Source organism: Lotus japonicus, chromosome 3 (assembly GCF_012489685.1).
Source record: "Lotus japonicus ecotype B-129 chromosome 3, LjGifu_v1.2".
NCBI lineage: Eukaryota > Viridiplantae > Streptophyta > Magnoliopsida > Fabales > Fabaceae > Lotus > Lotus japonicus.
Genome location: NC_080043.1, coordinates 73347317 through 73367566, shown reverse-complemented (window position 1 = coordinate 73367566; position 20250 = coordinate 73347317). Strand labels below are relative to the sequence as shown.

General features: G+C 36.2%; 2 protein-coding genes, 1 long non-coding RNA gene and 1 pseudogene across 3 annotated transcripts; 2 read left to right on the top strand and 2 right to left on the bottom strand.

Annotated features, from left to right (window-relative positions):
* Positions 1-2889: 2889 nt before the first annotated feature.
* LOC130748617 (uncharacterized) lies at positions 2890-3539 on the top strand. The gene is made up of 3 exons (XR_009022747.1): positions 2890-2957; positions 3049-3147; positions 3474-3539. It is a non-coding gene; the product is annotated as an uncharacterized LOC130748617 (long non-coding RNA).
* A 1478-nt stretch (positions 3540-5017) lies between these two features.
* Positions 5018-6998, bottom strand: LOC130744692 (uncharacterized; annotated as a pseudogene).
* A 90-nt stretch (positions 6999-7088) lies between these two features.
* LOC130744691 (uncharacterized) lies at positions 7089-7550 on the bottom strand. Its single transcript, XM_057596855.1, has one exon. The coding sequence runs from the start codon at positions 7548-7550 to the stop codon at positions 7089-7091; it is 462 nt and encodes a 153-aa protein (XP_057452838.1).
* A 7295-nt stretch (positions 7551-14845) lies between these two features.
* Positions 14846-18734, top strand: LOC130745770 (transcription factor NAI1-like). Its single transcript, XM_057598143.1, has 4 exons — positions 14846-15137; positions 15290-15484; positions 17522-17875; positions 18429-18734. Exons 1-4 carry the CDS (start codon positions 15093-15095, stop codon positions 18498-18500), a joined length of 666 nt encoding a protein of 221 aa, XP_057454126.1. The 5' UTR covers positions 14846-15092; the 3' UTR covers positions 18501-18734.
* Positions 18735-20250: the final 1516 nt, after the last annotated feature.

The following is a 20250-nucleotide window of genomic DNA, read 5'->3' as shown; positions in this document are numbered from 1 at the left end:
CAGGCACGCGTGAGTCCGTATGTTCAATCAGAGGGATTGGATCGATTCAGTGATTTCCATTTTACCTCGCGTGAATCCGTATGTTCAATCCGAGGGATTGGATCGATTCAGCGACAACTTTTCGACACGCGCGAATCCGTATTTTCAATCCGATGGATTGGATCGATTCGGCGGTAGTCACTCAGGCACGCGTGAGTCCGTATGTTCAATCAGAGGGATTGGATCGATTCAGCGATTGCCATTTTACCTCGCGTGAATCTGTATGTTCAATCCGAGGGATTGGATCGATTCAGCGATAACCTTTCGACTCGCGCGGATCCGTATGTTCAATCCGATGGATTGGATCGATTCGGCGATAGTCATTGGACACGCGCAACGTCCGTATGTTCGACTCCTTTGAGTGAACCGACTTGGCGTTGTCATTTGTTGCGTGTACGAGTCCGTATGTCCATCCCGATGGGTTGGATCGACTCGACATGCCTAATTGTGGGAGTTGCGTGTGCGAGTCCGTATGTTCAACCCAAGGGGTTGGATCGACTTGACATGCCTAATTGTTGGGCTATCCTGGGGATAAGTCCGGGAAGCCGGTAGTTTCCGAGTATGTGATACTCTTTGCTTGTTGAGCAGTTGTGACCGTCGGATTGAGATGAGTCGGATGATCCGGAGATCATCATGAGTTACTATGTTGATGTGAAGAAGTGTCTTTTGTCGCAGAATCGACTTTACCTTAGGGTAAGCTTTTAGAGACTTTAATTTACCTAGAACACGTGGCGACGTGTCGAGTGAGAGTCGGAGACGTTGTTTGACTAATCATCCTGCATTCATGCATACTGATTTAGTTGTCGAGTGTGATTGTTATTTGTTAATCCTATTTGGAACATGTTAATTGTTATTATTGCTGTTAAGTTCATTATGGAATATGCAACCCTAGGATGTTATCCCTAGCTATAAGCCTAAGTGGCTATTCTCTTATCTATATCTATTGGTGCTATTATTTATGTAATTCTTTGGAGTTGACCCTCGCGTCTTCTGTATGTGCTTTGGCGGACAAACGCCCTTTGTCAGATGTCTTTGGCGGACTGGTTCACGACGGTTCACCCTTCGGGGGAAACTAGAGTTGGGATGCTGGAACAGGAGCGCATCGCGATAGCGAGCGGAGGACGGATGGTGTACATAGACTAGGTCGTTCTGGTTTTCGAATTCGGACGACGATCATGCTAGCATGTAGGTTTTAGTGCTGGTGTGAGCTCCTCGAGATGGGATTAGTGTAGGAGTAGAGTCTTAGCTCTGAACATCATTTGTTTTCTTTGGGGACAGGGTAGTTTCCCACCTATAGCTTTTTGTGTGGTTCCTTTACGGGAATCACAGAGAGTTGGTTGGACTTAAGAGGTCTTGTTTTAGGCCATCTGGGCTGACTTATTCTTATTTTGAGGGATAGTGTTGCGGACACTTAACCTTTTCTTTTGGATTATACCTTTTGCCTACGGGCGTTCTTTGCTACTACTTTCCGTCACTGGAGGTCACTCGTGACGAGGTTGGGTACTTACAGCGGGGGTTGTAAATATATATTGTATAATAGTTTTATTGCTTTTCGCATTTGGGTTTTATTTAATTCAGTCTTGTCTTAGTTATTATATCGAAAAAAAAAGTATTCACGTATTTCCGCATTAAGTTTACTTTTGGTTACTAAAGTGACGCCACCGGAATCGGGGTGTTACATTTATGCCTGTATTTAGGACCTAATGGAAATCCTTTTTGAGTATTCGATATAAAACTTTTCCATGTACGTGTGATTCTGGAAAATGCAGAGCCTATGTGGCAATTGGGGCTGGGTGGTGCTGCTTCCGACGAATCGTATCCTCAACACCCCGATGAGGCTGATTGCACCTACTATTTGAGAACCGGTTTCTGCGGCTTTGGTTCCCGGTGCCGGTTCAATCATCCCCGTGACCGTGGCACGGTGAATTCCTTGTTTGTTTGTTTAGTGCTTGATGTGATCATCATCATGTGCATCTATGAAGCAATTTGGTTTGATCTTACTCATGACCTTGCTAAATCAGAAAGGCTTTTTGAATTTTCCATCGTAAACTCTGATTCAGTGTTGTTTTGTAATTTGGGGATTTCTGTGTGTGTGTGTATGTTGGTTAGGTTATTGGAGCTGCCAGAACTGCAGGGGATTATCCAGAACGAGCAGGCCAGCCTGTGTGCCAGGTGCTTTATGTGTTTCACTTTCTTCTTTACCTGTACCAGTACCTTCACCCTTGCATACCATCCTGACAGTGGTTAACCTTAATAGCAAATCCAGAATTGTCAGAAATTTGAAACTTGTCTCTTGGCTATTACCATTAACTCATTGGTGGTACTTATATTGCCCTCTCTATTTATGATTGTCAAGTGTCAATTTCCTTAAAAGTTTGAAATGTTAGTAACTTAGTTCAATGCACATGTATTTCTTTTATTACATCTCCATAAATACCTTCATTCAGAAGTCTTTCAAGTTTGATTTCACATACCCTGAGTTGAAGTTCAGTTCTTGTTTATAAGAAAATGTAACAAGGCTTGAACTCTAGGATAAAAATTAAAAAATAACATACCAAGTACTGATTATAAAAAATTGAGGTTGTTAGGTGAAGTCACTTATGATTGTGTAGGAATTGTTTTAAACTTGTTTGAGATATAAGTTGAAAGCAATTTGTTGTGTTGGTCTTTAAACAGTTTCAAATTGTAAAGATACTAAGATAGATGTGAAATGATTTCTGTTTCTGTTGTCCCTATTCTATTGTGAATTGATTACTTTTTGATCCATATATTTAAACTGCTGTTATATCTCAAGCGTAACAATCATTAATGCTTTTTTCTTCAACACTGCTTTGGTGTTATACTACACTGCAGGCTTGCAGCTGTGAGGAAGATGGTTTATTTGGGTTTGATACACATAGTGATGGTGATGGACAAAAGTACGCACTTCTCTCTCTTTTTTATTTATTTATTTAGGAGCTATTTTCTTCATCTAAGTTATGTGCTAAGCATCTAGTTCCACTCATGTAGGCATCTGGTCACTCATATAGGTATCAACATCAAGCAGACATGAATGCTGCGCCGAAAGTGAATGCCATTCTTAGTCCTGCAGGCCTTCCTTTGCGCCCGGTAATGATTGTCTTTGAACTTCAATTGTTTTGTTTGTAAAATAAATAACATGAGATATCTGTGGAGATAGGAAAGTTGTAATCAGGATAATTAGTTTCCGTGATGATTCAGTGTTTTTCTTTAGCAGAAATAAACTTTAGAATTATATGATATATTTTCTGGATGACCTATTGACCTTAACCTGCATAACATTGGAACGATATATTGAAATGTTGGGCTCAGTTATCTTATTCTTTTTGTTACTTAATTGTCAAATATATTTGTCTTGAAGCTTTTACTAAATTTTGATATTATAATGACTGATTTACATGGCATGTAGATTACAGAGGAATGATTTTCACCAACATGTGTTGGTCATAGTGGAGAAAAGACTTGAAAATAACTTGTCAAGGTATGTTATATCCAAGACTCCTAGTCCCCAGGATTGTAAGTGAAATAAAACTTTGGCTTGAAGTATGGTTAGTGTACGATCATTGTCGAAGTGAGACTTAAGCATATGTGCAAAGTGAAATCACCAGAGACCGCAAGAGGCCCCTATACAGGCCATTGAACCTTTCATAATAAGCCAAAGGGAGTTGATTTTGGTACTGCAATATGCTAAAAACTAGCTAAGTTATGCAGTTAGTTATAAGCTTGCACATGATATAAGCACACTTCAGCTTTCAGGGGCTTTTGTATTTGATATTTTTCAAGTTGATTAAGGTCCTTGTACCTCTAAGTGAACATTGTCCTTGACTGAGATGATTTTACTGGTTGAGTTCATATATTTCTTAAGTGTATATATTTAACTGCCAGGAGATGCCACTATATATTCTTTTGCTAGGTGATATTATCCTCTTTGAGCCTTTGTTAAAGTTTCTCAACTGTTTTGCTTCTGTCAGGGATTTGTACAATGAGTGGACTATTGAGTTGAAGGGAATGGCTGATCGTATTATCAGTATGCGCCAACAACTTTTTGATGCTTTACGTTCCAGAGGTCTGCCTCTACTGAATTTCCTTTGCAATTTATTCTGCTTGTATTTGTCTGTATGGTCCTGTTTCACTATTGTTTCACCAATATACCAGACTTTTTTGTTTACTCATTCTTTACTTCTGAAAAAATGAAGACTAGTTAGGATGTTTAGAAAACCTCTTTAAATGGTTAATAAGTAAATTCAACAATTAAATGAGGTTAAAAATGTCCCTAGAATAAACTCTAGTAGCCAAGGGAGGTTTAAAACAGTGAATAATCTCTTGCAATTAAGGGAGGTTGAAAACTCCCGTTAAAAAAAGCTTGCGGATAAGGGAGGTTTAAAACCCCCGCTAAAAACCGCCGCTAAATCTTGTGCAGGTACCAGGGTTTGCTAAAAAACGCCGCTAATAATTTGTAGGGAGTGTAACTTCGGGATTTTTCAAAACCCCCGCTAAGTAACTCGCGGGGGTTGAAAACCCCCGCTAAGTGCAAAAAAAACCCCCACTAAATAACGTTTTTTTGTAGTGGTAAGTTGATTCATTATTAGGAACTACCTCCTAGTTTCAATAAAAAATTTGTTGCTTAAACATGGAGTAGAGCAAATCAGATCTTATGCAGGGAGAAGAGGGAAAGAAAATTACAGAAGAAGAATGGGGAAAGAGAAAGAAAAGTTGTTGGTAAATGAGGAGAGGGGAAAAAATCAGTACTTTTGAAGTTTGAGTAAATTAAATGACAAAAAACCCATATCTTTATTACTTTTAAACATAAAGGTGGGGTTAATTTTGTCCAAAAGGAAAAGGTGTTGGTTGCTAACTTACTCCTTCACAAAATCAAGAGGGAGTAAGTTAGCATTTCCCTAAATAATATATATGAAATATTTGAAATTAAAATACAATAACAAGATAACCAAAATATAATCTAATTGTGATTATCTTCACGTCTAAAATGTTCCCAAACATGCTCCACTAAATCTGTTTGAAGATGACGATGTACTGCTTTTTCACGAACTTGAGCTCTCCTTTGAAGGTACGTTGCAAAATCAGGATGAGGTGGCCGCTAAATACTTCAGGCGTTGAAGCGTCATTTTCTAGTTGATCATATGAAAAGTCAATATTGCCATCATACATTTCTCGTTCATCTTCAACAATCATATTATGCAATATTATGCATGCATATATTATATCTTTTAGTATGTGCAGGTGCCAAGCTCGGGCTGGGCCACGTATATTTGTGAATCGTGATTGAAGCACTCCAAATGCCCGCTCCACATCTTTTCTTGCTCCTTCTTGATGTTGGGCAAACAATTTTCTTTTTTCTCCTTGGGGCATTGAGATAGTTATAACCATGGTTGTAAAAACCGGACCGGACCGGCCGGTTCGACCGGTTAAACCGGGTACCGGACCCTTGGCCGGTCCAAAGCACCCACATAACCGCCTAGGTTGAAAATCGTTGATGAACCGCCCAAACCGGCGTTGAACCGTGCGAACCGGTGAAAACCGGCCGGTTGGCGGTTTTTGCCGGTTTTATGTTTTTATTGTTTTTTTTCGTTTTTTGGAATAATGGGCTCGGCCCATGCCCAAATTTGGATTCAAAAAAAAGGAAAACAGAAGGTTCAAAATAGAAACGTTTACGTATCTCACATTCTCACGTTTCCACAACCCTAGTCACCCATCTCCGCCACCCTCCGCCCGCCGCCGTGCTCCGCCCTCCACCGTGCTCCTCCTTCCACCGTGCTTCGCCAGCCGCCACCACTAGTGAGTTTTTTTTTTGTTTTTTACCGCCACTGGTGTTGTTCCTGAGAATTACACAGAACTAGGGTGTGAAATTACCAGTAATTATACAGTATGCACTACACTTTAGTAGCCCATAATACAAGTATTATGGAGATGGACGACTTGCTTCTCACGAGGGACCTCATCACTATACACTTTTGTTCATCTCTGTGCTTGTGCTTTGCCCCCTCTTCCCCCTTTTTTCATTATTTTGAGGCTTGGTTTTATGCCTTGTTTTCTCTCCAATTTATTTTATGTATCTCCTTTTTTTTATTCTTTCTCTTGTAATATCGATTGGGGGGCACCCCTTGTAGATTAATACAAGTATTTGGCTAGCTTACCCAAAAAAAAAACCATATTATAATTTTAAGTACAGTCTATAAAATATTTGTATTGCATTATTTGCATATATTATGATAAAACATGAAATTGATGGATTCATTGGTCTAAATAGAAACAAAGCGAGCAAGAGATAGCATGATAAGTTACATTATATACCTTTTTAAAATCATATAGTACTATTTCAATTTTCAGAAGTCACATAATAAATTAGGCTTCAATGGTAGTGGCTTTGGTGCTAGGTGTTGGTGGGATTTGTTTGGATATTTTTTTATTCAATGTTACCTTATATATTATCTATTTATTTAAAAATAATATTGTTTAATTTATAGCGGTAAAACCGGTTGGACCACGGTTGAACTACGGTTGAACCATTGAACCTTGAACCGGTACCCTCACCGTTTTCATCACCGGTCCGGTTCTGATAACCTTGGTTTTAACAATGTTGCCCATTTTGGATAAATTCCATCTGCTAAATAGTATCCCATGTTATATGTTGTTCCATTTAATGTAAATTGTACCTCAAGAGCTTTCCCTTGCAAAACCTCGTTAAAGACATCAGATTGGTTGAGGACGTTGATGTCGTTATTTGAACCTGCAACACCGAAAAATGCATGCCAAATCCACAAATCTTGTGATGCTACAGCTTCAAGAATGATGGTGGGCTTACCATGATCACCTCGACAATATTGACCTTTCCATGCAGTAGGACAATTTTTCCAAATCCAATGCATACAGTCAATACAACCTAACATACCAGGAAAGCCACGTGCCTTCCCCAATTCCATAAGGTGTGCGATGTCTTTGTTGTTCGGTTTTCTTAAGTACTCTGGCCGAAATACCTCATTTATTCTTTTAACAAATCTCATCATGCATTCTCATGCAGTGCTTTCACCAATACGCACATACTCATCTACACTATCGGCCGAGGATCCATAAGCCAACGTACGAATTGCAGCAGTGGATTTTTGCAATGGTGAAAGGCTCATTCTCCCAGTCGCATCATTTCTCATTTGGGAATAATCATCGGTGTTGCTGATGGCTTCTACAATTCGAAGGAACACGTGTCTTCGCATTCTATACCTTCGCCGAAATTGCTCTTCTGTGTAAACTGGATTTGTCGAGAAATAGTCATTCCACAAACGAACGTGTCTTTCTTCCCGATTCCTTTCTATGTGAGATCTTTGACGTCTACAATTACTAGAGCTTCCATCAACTTGTTGGAGATGCTCCTCAATGATTAACTGAATACATGCTTCTTGAGCATGAAGATCATTTAGTTCATCTTCTATAATTTTCCACTCAATTTCATCCTCATTTTCTAAATCATAAGGATCCATTTGAAAATAAATTTAGGACGTGAAGCTTTTTCACAATGTGAGAGGATATAAGATCCAACATAAATAATGTAAAATGTATATATAGTATCCATTTGCAAGACTAGTTTTATAACGGCTAGTTTGCAACAGCTAGTTTTACAACGGCTAGTTTTATAACGGCTAATTTTACAACGACTAGTTTTATAATTGCTAATTTTATAGCAACTAGTTTTTTTTAACAAATTCATAAGACTATACATTGAACCATAGTAACAACAATATGATGCAAGTTTACAGAATTTTATATTAGATGATCCGACATAAATGATACATGAGCTACCATGATGACCCTAATGTTGAAAACATGGAATAGACATAGAATTTGAAGTTTGCATTATGATTCTTATAGGTAGCAATGCAACCTAAACATAAATAATATATGATAATAATAAAAGTCTAATCCAACTTATGCATCTCCTTAATTTTTTTGCACAACTCAGTATGGAAATGAAGTTGTGTTTCAGTCATATCAGATGTGTCCTTCATGATAATTTCATACTCCTTCAAAGTTACCTCTCTTTCTCTTATTTGGAAATGCGTCTCCTTTTGTTGTTTCAATTCTGCTATTTCTGCAAATCTTTCTTTTTGCGACTCTTGCATTGCCCTAAGCTCAACAAGTTGAGAGGATGCATCTTGAGATTTAGCTGCTTTGGCCTTCTTTTTTGCCTTTTTTATTCCTATTGGGCGGAGTAAATGAGATGATGTTGGCGCATCCGATGCTGGTGTAGATGTGTCTCTTGAAGCAGACTTCTTTGTACGCTTTGAAGAATCGCTACTCCACTGTGAATTCCATTTAGGATCATCTTTCAATAAACGCCATGCATATTCAAACTTGAATAATTCTTTTTCATCTTGATTAAATATTGTATATGCATCCTGCAGGACATCATTCTCGGATGTCCCACTTTTGAACGACAAAATTTATCTTTTGCCAACGATTTTTGAGTGCGCCCAGTCCCTTCTTTGGTGAATTACCGCGATACTCATTATAGTTCTCTGTGATCCTTCACCAAAAAGTATCTGATTTTTGATCATTTCCCTTAATTGGATCTTTTGAAATATTGAGCCATGATTGAATCAGAAGTATATTTTCCGCCAGTGTAAATCTTACTTTCTTATTTGGGCGACCATTCAATCTTCCACCTTCTTCACCAATTCTAGCATCAGCATCGAATGAAAGATTCGAAACTTGAGACTCTTCTACGACCCCCGTCGGTGTTTGCGGTCGTTGATCAGCACTACTTTCCGCTAAAGCTCCTTCATACATGGTGGGATTAATTACATGTTGAAAATTTCCCCAATTTTGGCTAGACATTGCATATGGATTACCCATATTTGCCACTCGTGGATAAAAATGGTTAGGCAATGGATGCATGGAAATATTTCCCATGTTTGGGAAAGGTGCAGGATTTGAAGAGTTTTGGGATGTTTGGGTATTTTGATCATTTGAAGGTTCAGAATTTTTCTTCCAATTGTAGAAAGCAATTGTGGTTAGGATCCATTCTTGAAGAAAAAATCACTATCAGAAAGGATGTGAACTGTGAAGAAAAAATTGCAATGAGTGCAAATTTAATTTAACGTTGATAGCATAGCAAATATCTCGTCTGTTTGTTTAATTCGGTTGAGTTATTCAAAATTAACCCAATCATGTCACTTCTGTTTGTTATTTTTTCCCTCTTATCTTGTTTCAAATATAAAAAAATATTTATTTGTTTTTTTATTTGCTTTTTATTTATTTTTTAATCATTAAATTTGGAAGAGAAACTTTGGAGCACAATTGCTTGCCATGTGGAGAAATTTCATTTTCTGCAACAGTTAAGAAACTTTATTTCAGATGACATGTCACAAAGAAACTCACAAAGTTTCTTTGTTGCAGATGCTCTATGTACTAGTTGTTGATTTGGGTTACACTCCATAAGTTAGCCGAGTTGAGTTGGTTAAATTTTAACTCCGAGAGATCTCGGGCCACGGTAACCCGACTCATTTAATCCACGGGTTAAACGGGTCGACATGCTGGTCAAGCGAGGCAACCAACAAGTTAGGTTTTTTTTATTTTTTTATTTTTTTATTTTTTATAACATTTGTATGTCAATTTGTTAAACTAGGTTGATTTGGAGTTTGAACGTGACTTTAGATATGCATAAAGTGAATGGTGTAATATTTTTATGATCTTTGATTGGTAGATTTGGTAAATGCACAATGTCTTAGTATAAGTCTTTTTGATTGTTAATTCAAATCTACTCTGGATAAGAATTGTAAACATGTTTCATGACATGTGACAATTATAAGTCTCTTGCCTATGTGTTAACACTATTTTTTATAAGTATTTTTTCTTATAATTACTTTTTATGACATTTTCAACGCTTTTTAATTTAATTTCTCGATTTTTTCAAGTTTTTATTTATTTATTTCACGCAACACGCCAACCCGCAGTGGTCCGGATTAGACTCATTTTTTTGGCTCGTCAAAATATGAGTTGGTCTGACCTAACCCATTTTCAACCTAACCCGTGACAGACCAATATATATGGGTCGGGCTGAGCCTTATTGAAAACTCTACTAGATACATTTCACCTCCATGAGTACTAGTAGGCATTGGTCAACTGTTTGTGTACCCTATCCATACGTGCATTTTTTTTACAACTCCCCATTGTAGATTCTGGTCAATAGCCTTTTGGATGCCAAAACAAATAGACACTTGAGCTTTATGTTGCTTTCCTTCCAAGCAATGTGTACATCTCTTAAGATAAGAAATTTATCCTTTCACACAAGCCAATGTATCTTTCTTCTCGTACTTTATGTCTGAGTCGTTTATGCTATAGCTCAATTGAGGGGTCTTCTTTGAGAGCATTAACACAGTCATTATTGAATTCAGTTTTTATCACATAAAGAGTGCTTACTTTCTTAGTTCAGGCTATCACCAAGAAAGTTTTTGTTAGCTTCCATTTCCCATTCCCAAACACACTAGTATAGTCTTCTTCATCTAGTAGTCGTGTGGATATTAGATGAGACGCATGTCAGGAACATGTCTCACATCTTTCAATGTTACGAGAAAACCGATGTTGGTTTCTAAGAAAAAATCTACTTTGGCCACAATGTGGGATCGATTATCATTCATCATCCTCACGTGACCAAAATCACCGCTCGTATATGAAGAAAAGAAATACTTTCGTGAGTTTACATGAATGATGCACCAGAATCCACTACCCAACATGTATCTTGTGTGATGTCAAATCAACATGACCATCATCGCAAACGTAAATTACCTCATTGCCTTGAAAAATTACAGCGGCTACGTTACTCGCATCACCATTTTCTTATTGCTCTCTCTTGAGCTTCCTTCATTCTCTATTTATATGACGTTTCTCGTGACAACAATAACATTCTACGTCTCTTCTTTTCCTCGACCTTCCTCTGAATTTATCTCTTAACTCACCCCTTGACTTGTCTCTAGTGTTGAAATTATTGTGGGTGTTTCTTCCATGATACTCAGTGCAAGCGCCTCTAAGACTCTCTCTGCATTCTTTGTTCCTTCCTTCTTCATAGAATATACTACCTTTTACTATGTCAAATGTTAGAACACCTTGTAGTATTGAGTTATTCAATGAACTCACAAGTGTCTCTATTGTTTGGAAAGGAACGGAGTAGTAACAATACTTGCAATTTTTTTCGTTCAGCATGAGTTGATTCAACAATCCATGAGATGAGTATTTCCCATCGATAAAATCAATGCCCAATGCCACTCTGTCACTTAGTTATGTCTCTTTAGTCTCCATGAGGAAAGCTCTCCAAGAAGTGGCGCTTAGCGCCAAAGGGCACTGGTGGAAACCTTGGGCTAAAGCAAGGTTGGCGCTTAACGCCATTTTGACAGCTTCAACAATTATTTAAGGGCCAGAACACAATTTTTTTCTCTTCAAAATTTCTCCCATTTTTGTACCAAAACAGAGCAAGGGAGGCTGAGCTTCATGGAGGAGGGATCCTTGGGCTAGGATTGATGGAGTGGAGCTCCAGAGCGTGGTGGAAACCATGAGAGGAGCATGACAATCTCTCGGAGGATATGGGCGTCTTGGTAAGGTTTCTATGGTCGTGGATCTGTCGCCGTTCTTCTAGGTTTCACCTCTTTTTTTCTTATCCCTTGTGCGTGTGTATATATATAATTTTTTTTTTCTATTTTTGTATCTAGGATGTTGTAGCTTGATTCTTTAATTGTTGAAAACTCCTTCATTGATGTAAATAGAAATCATTCCTGTATATATGTGTTTCTATCTATACTTCATTTTCTAACCAATCATTGGATAGTTAGGTGGATAGTTCTAGGCATCGCAAGTGAAATGAAACATTCTGAAAGCGTGTTTGAGTGAAAAGCAATTAGACGATTATGTGAATCCATTTCTGGATAGACTTTTTCTTTGTTAACTTCGTAAACCTTCTTATATTCTTTTCTTTTATTGCTTTCTTTTATTGTAAAAATCACAAAATATAATTGTCAAATATCCTTTTATCCTCTTAGATTAATATTTAACTGGTGAAACTAATATTCACATAATTCATGAGGATAATAAACTCATTTCTCACTACTGCAAAAAAGGCGTTATTGGGTAGCGGTTCCCCAAGCAGTGATGAACAAGACAGTGCTAAAGTTTGGCAGCGGTTAGTAACTGAAGCAAAAACCAAACGAAACGAAACAGAAGCCAAAAACCAAACAAAATCGAAATCAGAGGGAGTACTTATAAAATTAGTTGACGAGAAAGGAAGAAAGCAAGGGTTTCGCAAGAAAGGGAGAGTGAAACTTGAAAAAAGCTGAAGAAGCTCTCGAATGGCCCAAGCAAGAGCTATCATGAGAGACTGCAACTTCGTCCATTCAGAACCAGAGCTATACTGAGTCTGCAGCTTCGTCCTGAACAAGAGCGGGTCCCGACGGCCAAATGAATGAGGAACGGTGAGGGTTTGCGGTGCGAACGATCGAGAACGATTAGGGTTTAGGGTATAGAAAAGGAAGGACAACAAGATTGAGAAAACGTACAGTGTGGGTTATTGAACGGAAAAAAAAAAACATTGGGTAGCGGTTCGTTGCCTTACACCGAAATTTTAAGGTGGGTAGCATTTCCTTTTATCAGAAACATATGTTTTCATTTTTATAACACTTGCGGAAAGCGATTTTAAGGTTAACATTTTGTGATGGAAGTCAAAGTTTTGTATTGATAAAGGAGACAACAAGCCGCCATTGATGTCCAAATTCATTCTTCTTTTCTTGATTTAGTTTTTTATTGAGTTTGATCTTATTTTTACTGGATAATTGGAAGCAATCATTTATCTTATCGAGTTTAAGAGTTGTACTATTTCGTTATTTTTCTGCTAATTTAAAGAGATTAATGAAATAAATATCATTATTATCTCATTTTTACCCTTCCTCTCAAGTTTTTCTTTCCCTAAAGCCAACAATGAAAATTTTCTTCTCGCAGTCCCCGTCATCTTTCATCTTCCTCACCTATACCAAAAGATGTGAAAATGACAGTGTTCCTCTACATATGTGTATGTTGCCAAATGTGCAATGTGCATTGTATTGCATCTTGTTGAATGCATGTTTGGATCCGGTTCACGCTCAAAACGTGATGTAACATCCTTAATTATGCATGTTTCAAAGTACAAGATTTATTCGATCTTTTCACCTAATTAAGACTTACTTATTGCTTACCCTGAAATGGTCCATGCCGAAAGGTGGCATGCATGCGGATGCGGTAAGACATGTGGCCAACTATCATTTCTAGCTAGTACACATATTTGGCCCATAATTTTGATTCGACCACTTGATCGGCCAGCTATTTTGATTGCCTTTTTTATGTATCCACATGTATTTTTCGTTTTTATCTCATTTTCATTTTTTTTCATATTCATCTTCTTATTCTATTATATCATGCAGTATGTCTTTTACCACTCCTCTCTTTTCTATTTGACTATTTGTGCTATTTCCAATAATGATATATACACACTTTATTTTTTAAACACTCAATATAATGTTCATTTCATTTTATTTATATCTCTCTTCTTTTATTATCTATCACATCTCATATTTTCTCTCTTTTACTTTTTTATTTTCTTCCTATCTCTCTCCATATTCCACCTCTCTTCACTTCAAAGAGAGATGTGAAGGAAACATTATTTATGCCCTTTCTATAGGTGGAGGTGAAATGTGGTGGGATAATATATACTCCCTCCGTCCCTAATTATAAGATAAAGTTAAGACTTATGTTTTGTTATTAAATATAAGCTAAAGTTGTAAAAGCTAATATGTCTTTCCATATTTATCCTTGCATTTATTGGTTTCTTAATTCCAACATTTTGAAATTAAAATCCACTTTTATTCTCTTTCCTCCTACTACTACCCACTTAAATAGGGGTAAATATGAAAGATTATACCATTTTTAAAAAATCAAAGCATCAATTAAGGCTTTCTTAATAAACGTGATTTTTACAACTTTAGCTTATAATTAGGGACGGAGAGAGTATTATTTTCCATCATGATTGGTAGCTAGCCATATATATGACTGTTTACGTTGGCTGTTGTTCTTGGTCTCGTTCTAATTCAAATATCTATATAATTACTATCTTTAATATTCGTTTTCCATTTCACTTGACAGATTACTTGTAAGTTGTAACTAACTTTTAAACGGTTTCATGCTGACCCGTACCCGTGCTCCGGAACCGTCACATGCATAACTAGTTGGTAAATGTCAAAGTCACATGACTAGTCGGTAAATGTCAAAGTAACCAACTTGCAACTTCTTTTCCTATCTTATAATATAATGCGATAGGTAAGTCAAATTTTTTATTTTTTTCTTACATCGGAAAAGAGTCAAATTTTTTACTTAGTTTGATTAAATTATTTTACAAATTAGATACTAATGTGAATTTTTTAAAATCATAATTATTTTACAGTGTAAAATCTTTTACATGCACTACTATGTGTATAAAATATTTTATTTTGAACGTAATTAACTATGTATATATAATATTAATATATATGTTATGCTTTCTTTTATATTTATAATGAATTTAAGTATTAGTGTTAGTATATTATAAGACGAAACACGCGGACCACGCTTTCCTTGCAGTCTCTCCCACATGGTCATGCGATGGATGACACGTGTAAAAATTGAAGATTGAAGGGTTGAGATGAAAGTTGCATGTTTGGCGAGTTATAACAAAAAGATATACAAACATTTGCTCCTTCGAAAACTTATCAATCACTCGTTGTCCATGTCCTCTTATGGATCGATTTGTGTATTTTCTTTCTATATATTTATAGGTTGATGATGAGTTGCGTGACTACACAGCCCATGCTCATTACCTCAAGCACAGTTCTCTCCTCACCTAATCCAAACTCTAACTGGTCGAATCTCCTAATTCCTCTCTCTCTTACCCACACGATCTTCACTCCAACATCATCTTCTTTGCGAATTCTTTTAATATATAGTACATAATTTTACATCACGGTCGTCAAATTATGGTGGAGTCAGGGGAAAATTGGCCTTGTGATCATTCTGTATTGGTAATAAAAGCAACACACATACATGATATGTTATATATATATGGTTATGGATCGGGACCTTCTTGGATCGTGTGTGTGCGCGTGTGTTGCTATCTATATGTAACTGATCATTTCTGTTGCTTTGGTGTTTTTTCATTGATTGTGTTGTGTAGGAAGTTGGTGGCGGTGGTGATGATGACGACGTTAAGGATTTATGTTTTGAAGATGAATTTATTGGTGATGATAATGATGATGGTCATTCTTTTGCTGAGGAGACTGTAGATCCCTTGACAGACAGAAAGGAGAGACAGCGGGAACTCTCTGAGAAATTGCTTGCACTTTCAGCCACCATACCTAGCATGAAGAAGGTTAGTAAAAACTATATTAACATGACTCAAGCCATTGATTTCTTTGCATTTTTTTCTGTGTTATTGTGAGCTGTTATTTAAAACTAGACACTGAAATGTTTGTTTGTCTTTCTTATGAGAAGTGAGAAGTAGTGATTCATTTCAATTACATGTGTCCCGTAGCAGTTTTTCACGAGAATTGATCCTAACTTTAGATTCAAACAATTATATATATGACTGTAAAAAAAAGAAAGACAATTATATATGAATTTTCAAACATGCACTAAAATTGTGTGGATCTTTCATGTTTTGCTTCTGAGTTGTGTACCGATATTCTTCTTTGCCTATACAATTAAGGAAAGAGTAAAAGTTATTTAATTTCTGTGTAGATTTTAAATCTGGGTCAGAAAAAGTAACAGAAAAAACCCGGAAAAATAAAGTAGAGATGGTGATGGGTTAACCACTGGTAGGACAAGATTCTGTATGAATTTTGCTCATCCAATTATTCTTTAGAAATTAGAAGATTACTTCAAATGGAAGGTACTGTGATATAGAGAGATGAATATTTTTGTTATGAAACATATTAATTAAGGCTTAAGAGTGTAATTTAAGCAAAGGACATGAGATGGGGTCAATGCCGTCCATGTCTTATTATCTTTTAAAGAAAGATGCTTTTGTGTTATTCTTTTAAAATGTCTAATTGCATTAAGAAAGCATTATTTCCAAGTCTAGTGCTACAAATAAAAATATTAATTAATTAATAATAAAATTAAAATTATAAATACTTTTCAAATAAAGAAATCCACATATTATTGTTTCTAAAATTCCTTATATTTTTCTAAAACTAATTCCTCATGGGAGAGTTTAAGCGAGGAGGAGCACTGCAAGCCTAGGAATGGTTGCGCGTGACTCAGATGGTGCGGCTCTGGGTGCGGTTGCTTGTTTCCAGTGTCGACAATTATGCCTATGGTAGCTAGCAAAGAGTTTGGGTCTATGTTGGGCTATGTCTTTAGCCATTGACTTGGGTCTAATCAATTTGCTTAGAGACAGATTGTTTGCAAACTCTTCCACGCTTGGAAATTTTTTTGACCCGAGGTCTCACTGGCCATGGTGGTCAAGGATTGTCATCGATTGTCTTTAGGTTTTGATGTTATTTCTTTATCGTTTGTTCGTAGAAGTGGCAATTGTGTAGCAGATTTCTTGACAATGAACATTTTCATCTATCCTTAGTCAGTTTGGGTTTAGAAGGTTCCACCATAACTCATTATTTCTCTTGTTAAGGCTGATGTCCTAATTTCTATACCTTTATTTTAATGAATTCTAGTACCATTTATATAAAAGAAAAAGGTTTAAGCGGGTGGCCCCGACCACGTGAGGTTTTAACGAAATAAAGTTCCTCAACTTGCAATTCTTTTTTTAAAAGGTTTATATATATAATGGTTTGGTATTTTCTAAAAACTTCAAAAAAATATAATATGTTCCAAATTTTAGAAAAGGACAAAATAATCATCTCCCAAAGTGATTTGCGCGCATATTACCAAATCGACATCCAAACTTTTCATTATCCTTAATCTCCGGATTCATAAAGAAACGGAATAATGCAATTTTTTTTTGAAATAGAATAATGTAATTTTTTTAATATTGTACGAACTCTGTTAAATAATATAAAATGAAATGAGAGGCGGCGATATGGGATGGAATTGATATTTTTTTTAAAAGAGAATTGATATTTTTTTAAAGAGAATTGATATTATTTGTATATTTTAAAAATTCAAACTATATTTTTTCTAAAGGTATTTCACATGCCATAGCAGAAACTGTCTGAACTATAAATATTCAAACTATAAAATAATGTAATATTTATTTTATTCTAATTGATTTCATTCCTTACATAGTAGGAGTAGCATATAGGCTCCTACTTTGTACAAAAAAAAAAGCATATAGGCTCCTCCGTTTTCTTCAAGCGTAATTGTACGTCTCTTCTTTTTTTTAACGGTTAAGATCCTTATAACTATATAAGTAATGAATTATATTAAAAGTTCTTATTGAAATGTGTAGATGGACAATACTTCGATCCTGGACAAAGCTAGCAACTACGTGAAACAACTTCAAGAACGTGTGAGGGAGCTAGAACAAGAAGTTGATCAATCCCACATTCGTAGCAACAAAGGCACCACCTCTTGCGAAGTGAACTCTGAAAATTACCGTACTGGTGGAAGAACAAATGAAAATTTTCCCGAGGTGAGAGTGAGAGTGTTACAGAAGGAAGTAATGGTTATAATCCATTGTGAAAAACAAAAGGGAATCATGCTCAAAATACTCTCTCATCTTGAAAATCTTCATCTCTCAGTAGCCAACACCAGTGTCTTGCAATTTGGGAAATCCACTCTCGACATCACCATTATTGCTCAGGTACATAATAACTAATTTTTTATTTAAAAAGGAGAAAAATTGAATAAAGAAAAACATTCCAAGGGGACAAACCTATCCCTGGTGAGGGAAAAGATACAACAAAAGAGCAAGAGTCGAAAGACAAAAGTACAAGTTACAAGAAAGTAAACATAATATCTAATTATATTGTAATGTGTTATATATAAAGAATGCATCAATGAATTGTTTGGATCATGAGAAAACAAATCAGAGTACCATATTTATTTACTAATTAATTGCATTCATGTGTTATGATCGATTAAGATTAAAACTCTAAGTTATATTTTTTTGGGTAAGCCAAATTTATATTAGATAATGCACAATGAGTGCTTGTGACTTCTCAGAAAAGTAGCATGACATTTTTAAGTAGTCATATATGATTATTAAATAATTGTTAAATTATTTTAATCTTAATAATTTATTATTGAATTTAACGGTTAAGATTAAAATAATTTAACAGTTATGATTTATTTATTTTATATTTTCGTATAAAATGAGTATACTCATGGATTCTGATTAGCCATATATGCTACAGATGGGGGATGAATACAACATGACAGTCGATGAACTAGTCAAAACCCTGAGAGTAGCTATCTTGACTCAGTAGCATGTCTACGTACGTATGGAATAAGTACTGTACATAGATGGCATCTTCATCTTCAAATTCATTTATGCTGTTGCACTCATGTCAATTCTTGTGTATTCTTCTAGTTTCTGGCATCAGCTATAATCTAACTTGGTAGTTATGTTTGCTTTAGCATTTAGATGAATTTTCTATGAACTTCTACTATGTATTATGGTTTTTTTTTTTTGACAGAACTATGTATTATGGGTTGATGCACCACTTCTGCGTCCTTTTAATGCATTTCTTAGCTTATGAAAAAAAAAACAAATTAGCATGTGATTCTGTTTTTTATTTGAAATTATTGTAATTCTGTTTTTAAGTTCAACGTACTAAAGTGCACCAACTTAGTTAAGTCATATGAAAATAACTCAAGAAAATTAGATAGTGTTTAAGAGTAGATGTTCTGTTTGGGTGCACATTGTAAGGCCCAAGTTTTAACGTTTTTGGATAAGTGAATAAAATAAAAGAGTTATTTGATTAAGATAAATTTGGGAAGGAAAAAGGTTCAGGAAAAGTCCAAGAATGTATCGAAAAACCGAAAGAGTTATAGCACGACTAACATACGCTTAATCCTAGGTCAAAGGTATTAGTGAATAGTTAATTTACGTTTTAGGACACGATGGAAACTAATTCCAAAAATCCTCAGAGAAATGTTAGAACTTCTCTTTTCCGTCCTTAAACAACCATTTCGATGCGAAATCCTGGAAAGTACGAACGTCAAATTCCAATTCTCGGAAGTTTGCCGAAACGGAATCCCTGATAGTTCGAGAAAACCTAAGATCGACAGACGATGAAGACTTTTTCTATTCGGAGCTGCAAAAGAAGATTCCACCCGCGTTCTCCTATTTCTCTCGTCAATTCTGATCTTTCTTCAGAAGGAAGTTTTCTCATCCGACGATCACTGCAAAAAGTAGTTTTTCGGGATAAACCGACTTACACCGACTTATGCCGATCTTGGATCTTCTGGTTTAATTCCAAGAATCCTATTTTGAGTTCTGGAATTCTGTCGCCAGAACCTATCTTAGAATGCGCAGAGGAACGCGCAGGAAAAATCGGAATCGCAAAAAAATCATTTTTCCGTTTTTTCCAAAACCTATAAATAGCTTGAAAATTAGATTTTTTGCAAAAAAAAAAAACCCATTTCCCCACCCCCAAAACCGCGAGTTCCTAGAGAGAGAGAGAGATCCGGATCTTCGTCGTTTCTTGCCCGTTTGCTTCACCGATCGTCACTAATCGAAGACCTCGAGGTAGGTAATCTATACTCTCCTTCGAATCGTCGTTTCTGTCCATTTCTCCTGTGACTTTCTGAGTTCAAAATTTTGAGGTTTTTGAAAAACTGTTCAAATCAGTTGATTTCAGCGTCTAAACTTCTTCCCTGCATGCTCCTGAGCGTGTTCTGCGGATTAGATTTTGTCAAATATCGACGAAATGCCGCCGGAATCAATTTCTACCCTAAATACCCATTTTTCGGCAAAGTCGCAACCTTTACGCTCTAATCTATCGACTTGGCTTAGTGCTAGTAGGATTTGTCGTCATAAACGTCGTTGTGGACGTCCCCATCCAATTTGTTTTTCAAAAATTCAGTTTTGAAATTCTGAGCTAAAAATATTGACCAAAATACCCCTGCGACAGTTTTTAACCCGATAATTTTTCTGAGAGTTTCCCTGGCCTAGATATCGCCTAAGAATACCTAGGAATTGATTTAGATCGAAGAAAAAGTTCGAAAACCCTA

Coding starts and splice junctions, on each gene's coding strand:
- LOC130744691 (XM_057596855.1), bottom strand. CDS start 7,550: ATGGATCCTTATGATTTAGAAAATGAGGATGAAATTGAGTGGAAAATT.
- LOC130745770 (XM_057598143.1), top strand. CDS start 15,093: ATGGTGGAGTCAGGGGAAAATTGGCCTTGTGATCATTCTGTATTG. Junction 15,138..15,289: donor CTTGTGATCATTCTGTATTG/GTAATAAAAGCA, acceptor TGTGTTGTGTAG/GAAGTTGGTGGCGGTGGTGA. Junction 17,876..18,428: donor ACATCACCATTATTGCTCAG/GTACATAATAAC, acceptor TATATGCTACAG/ATGGGGGATGAATACAACAT.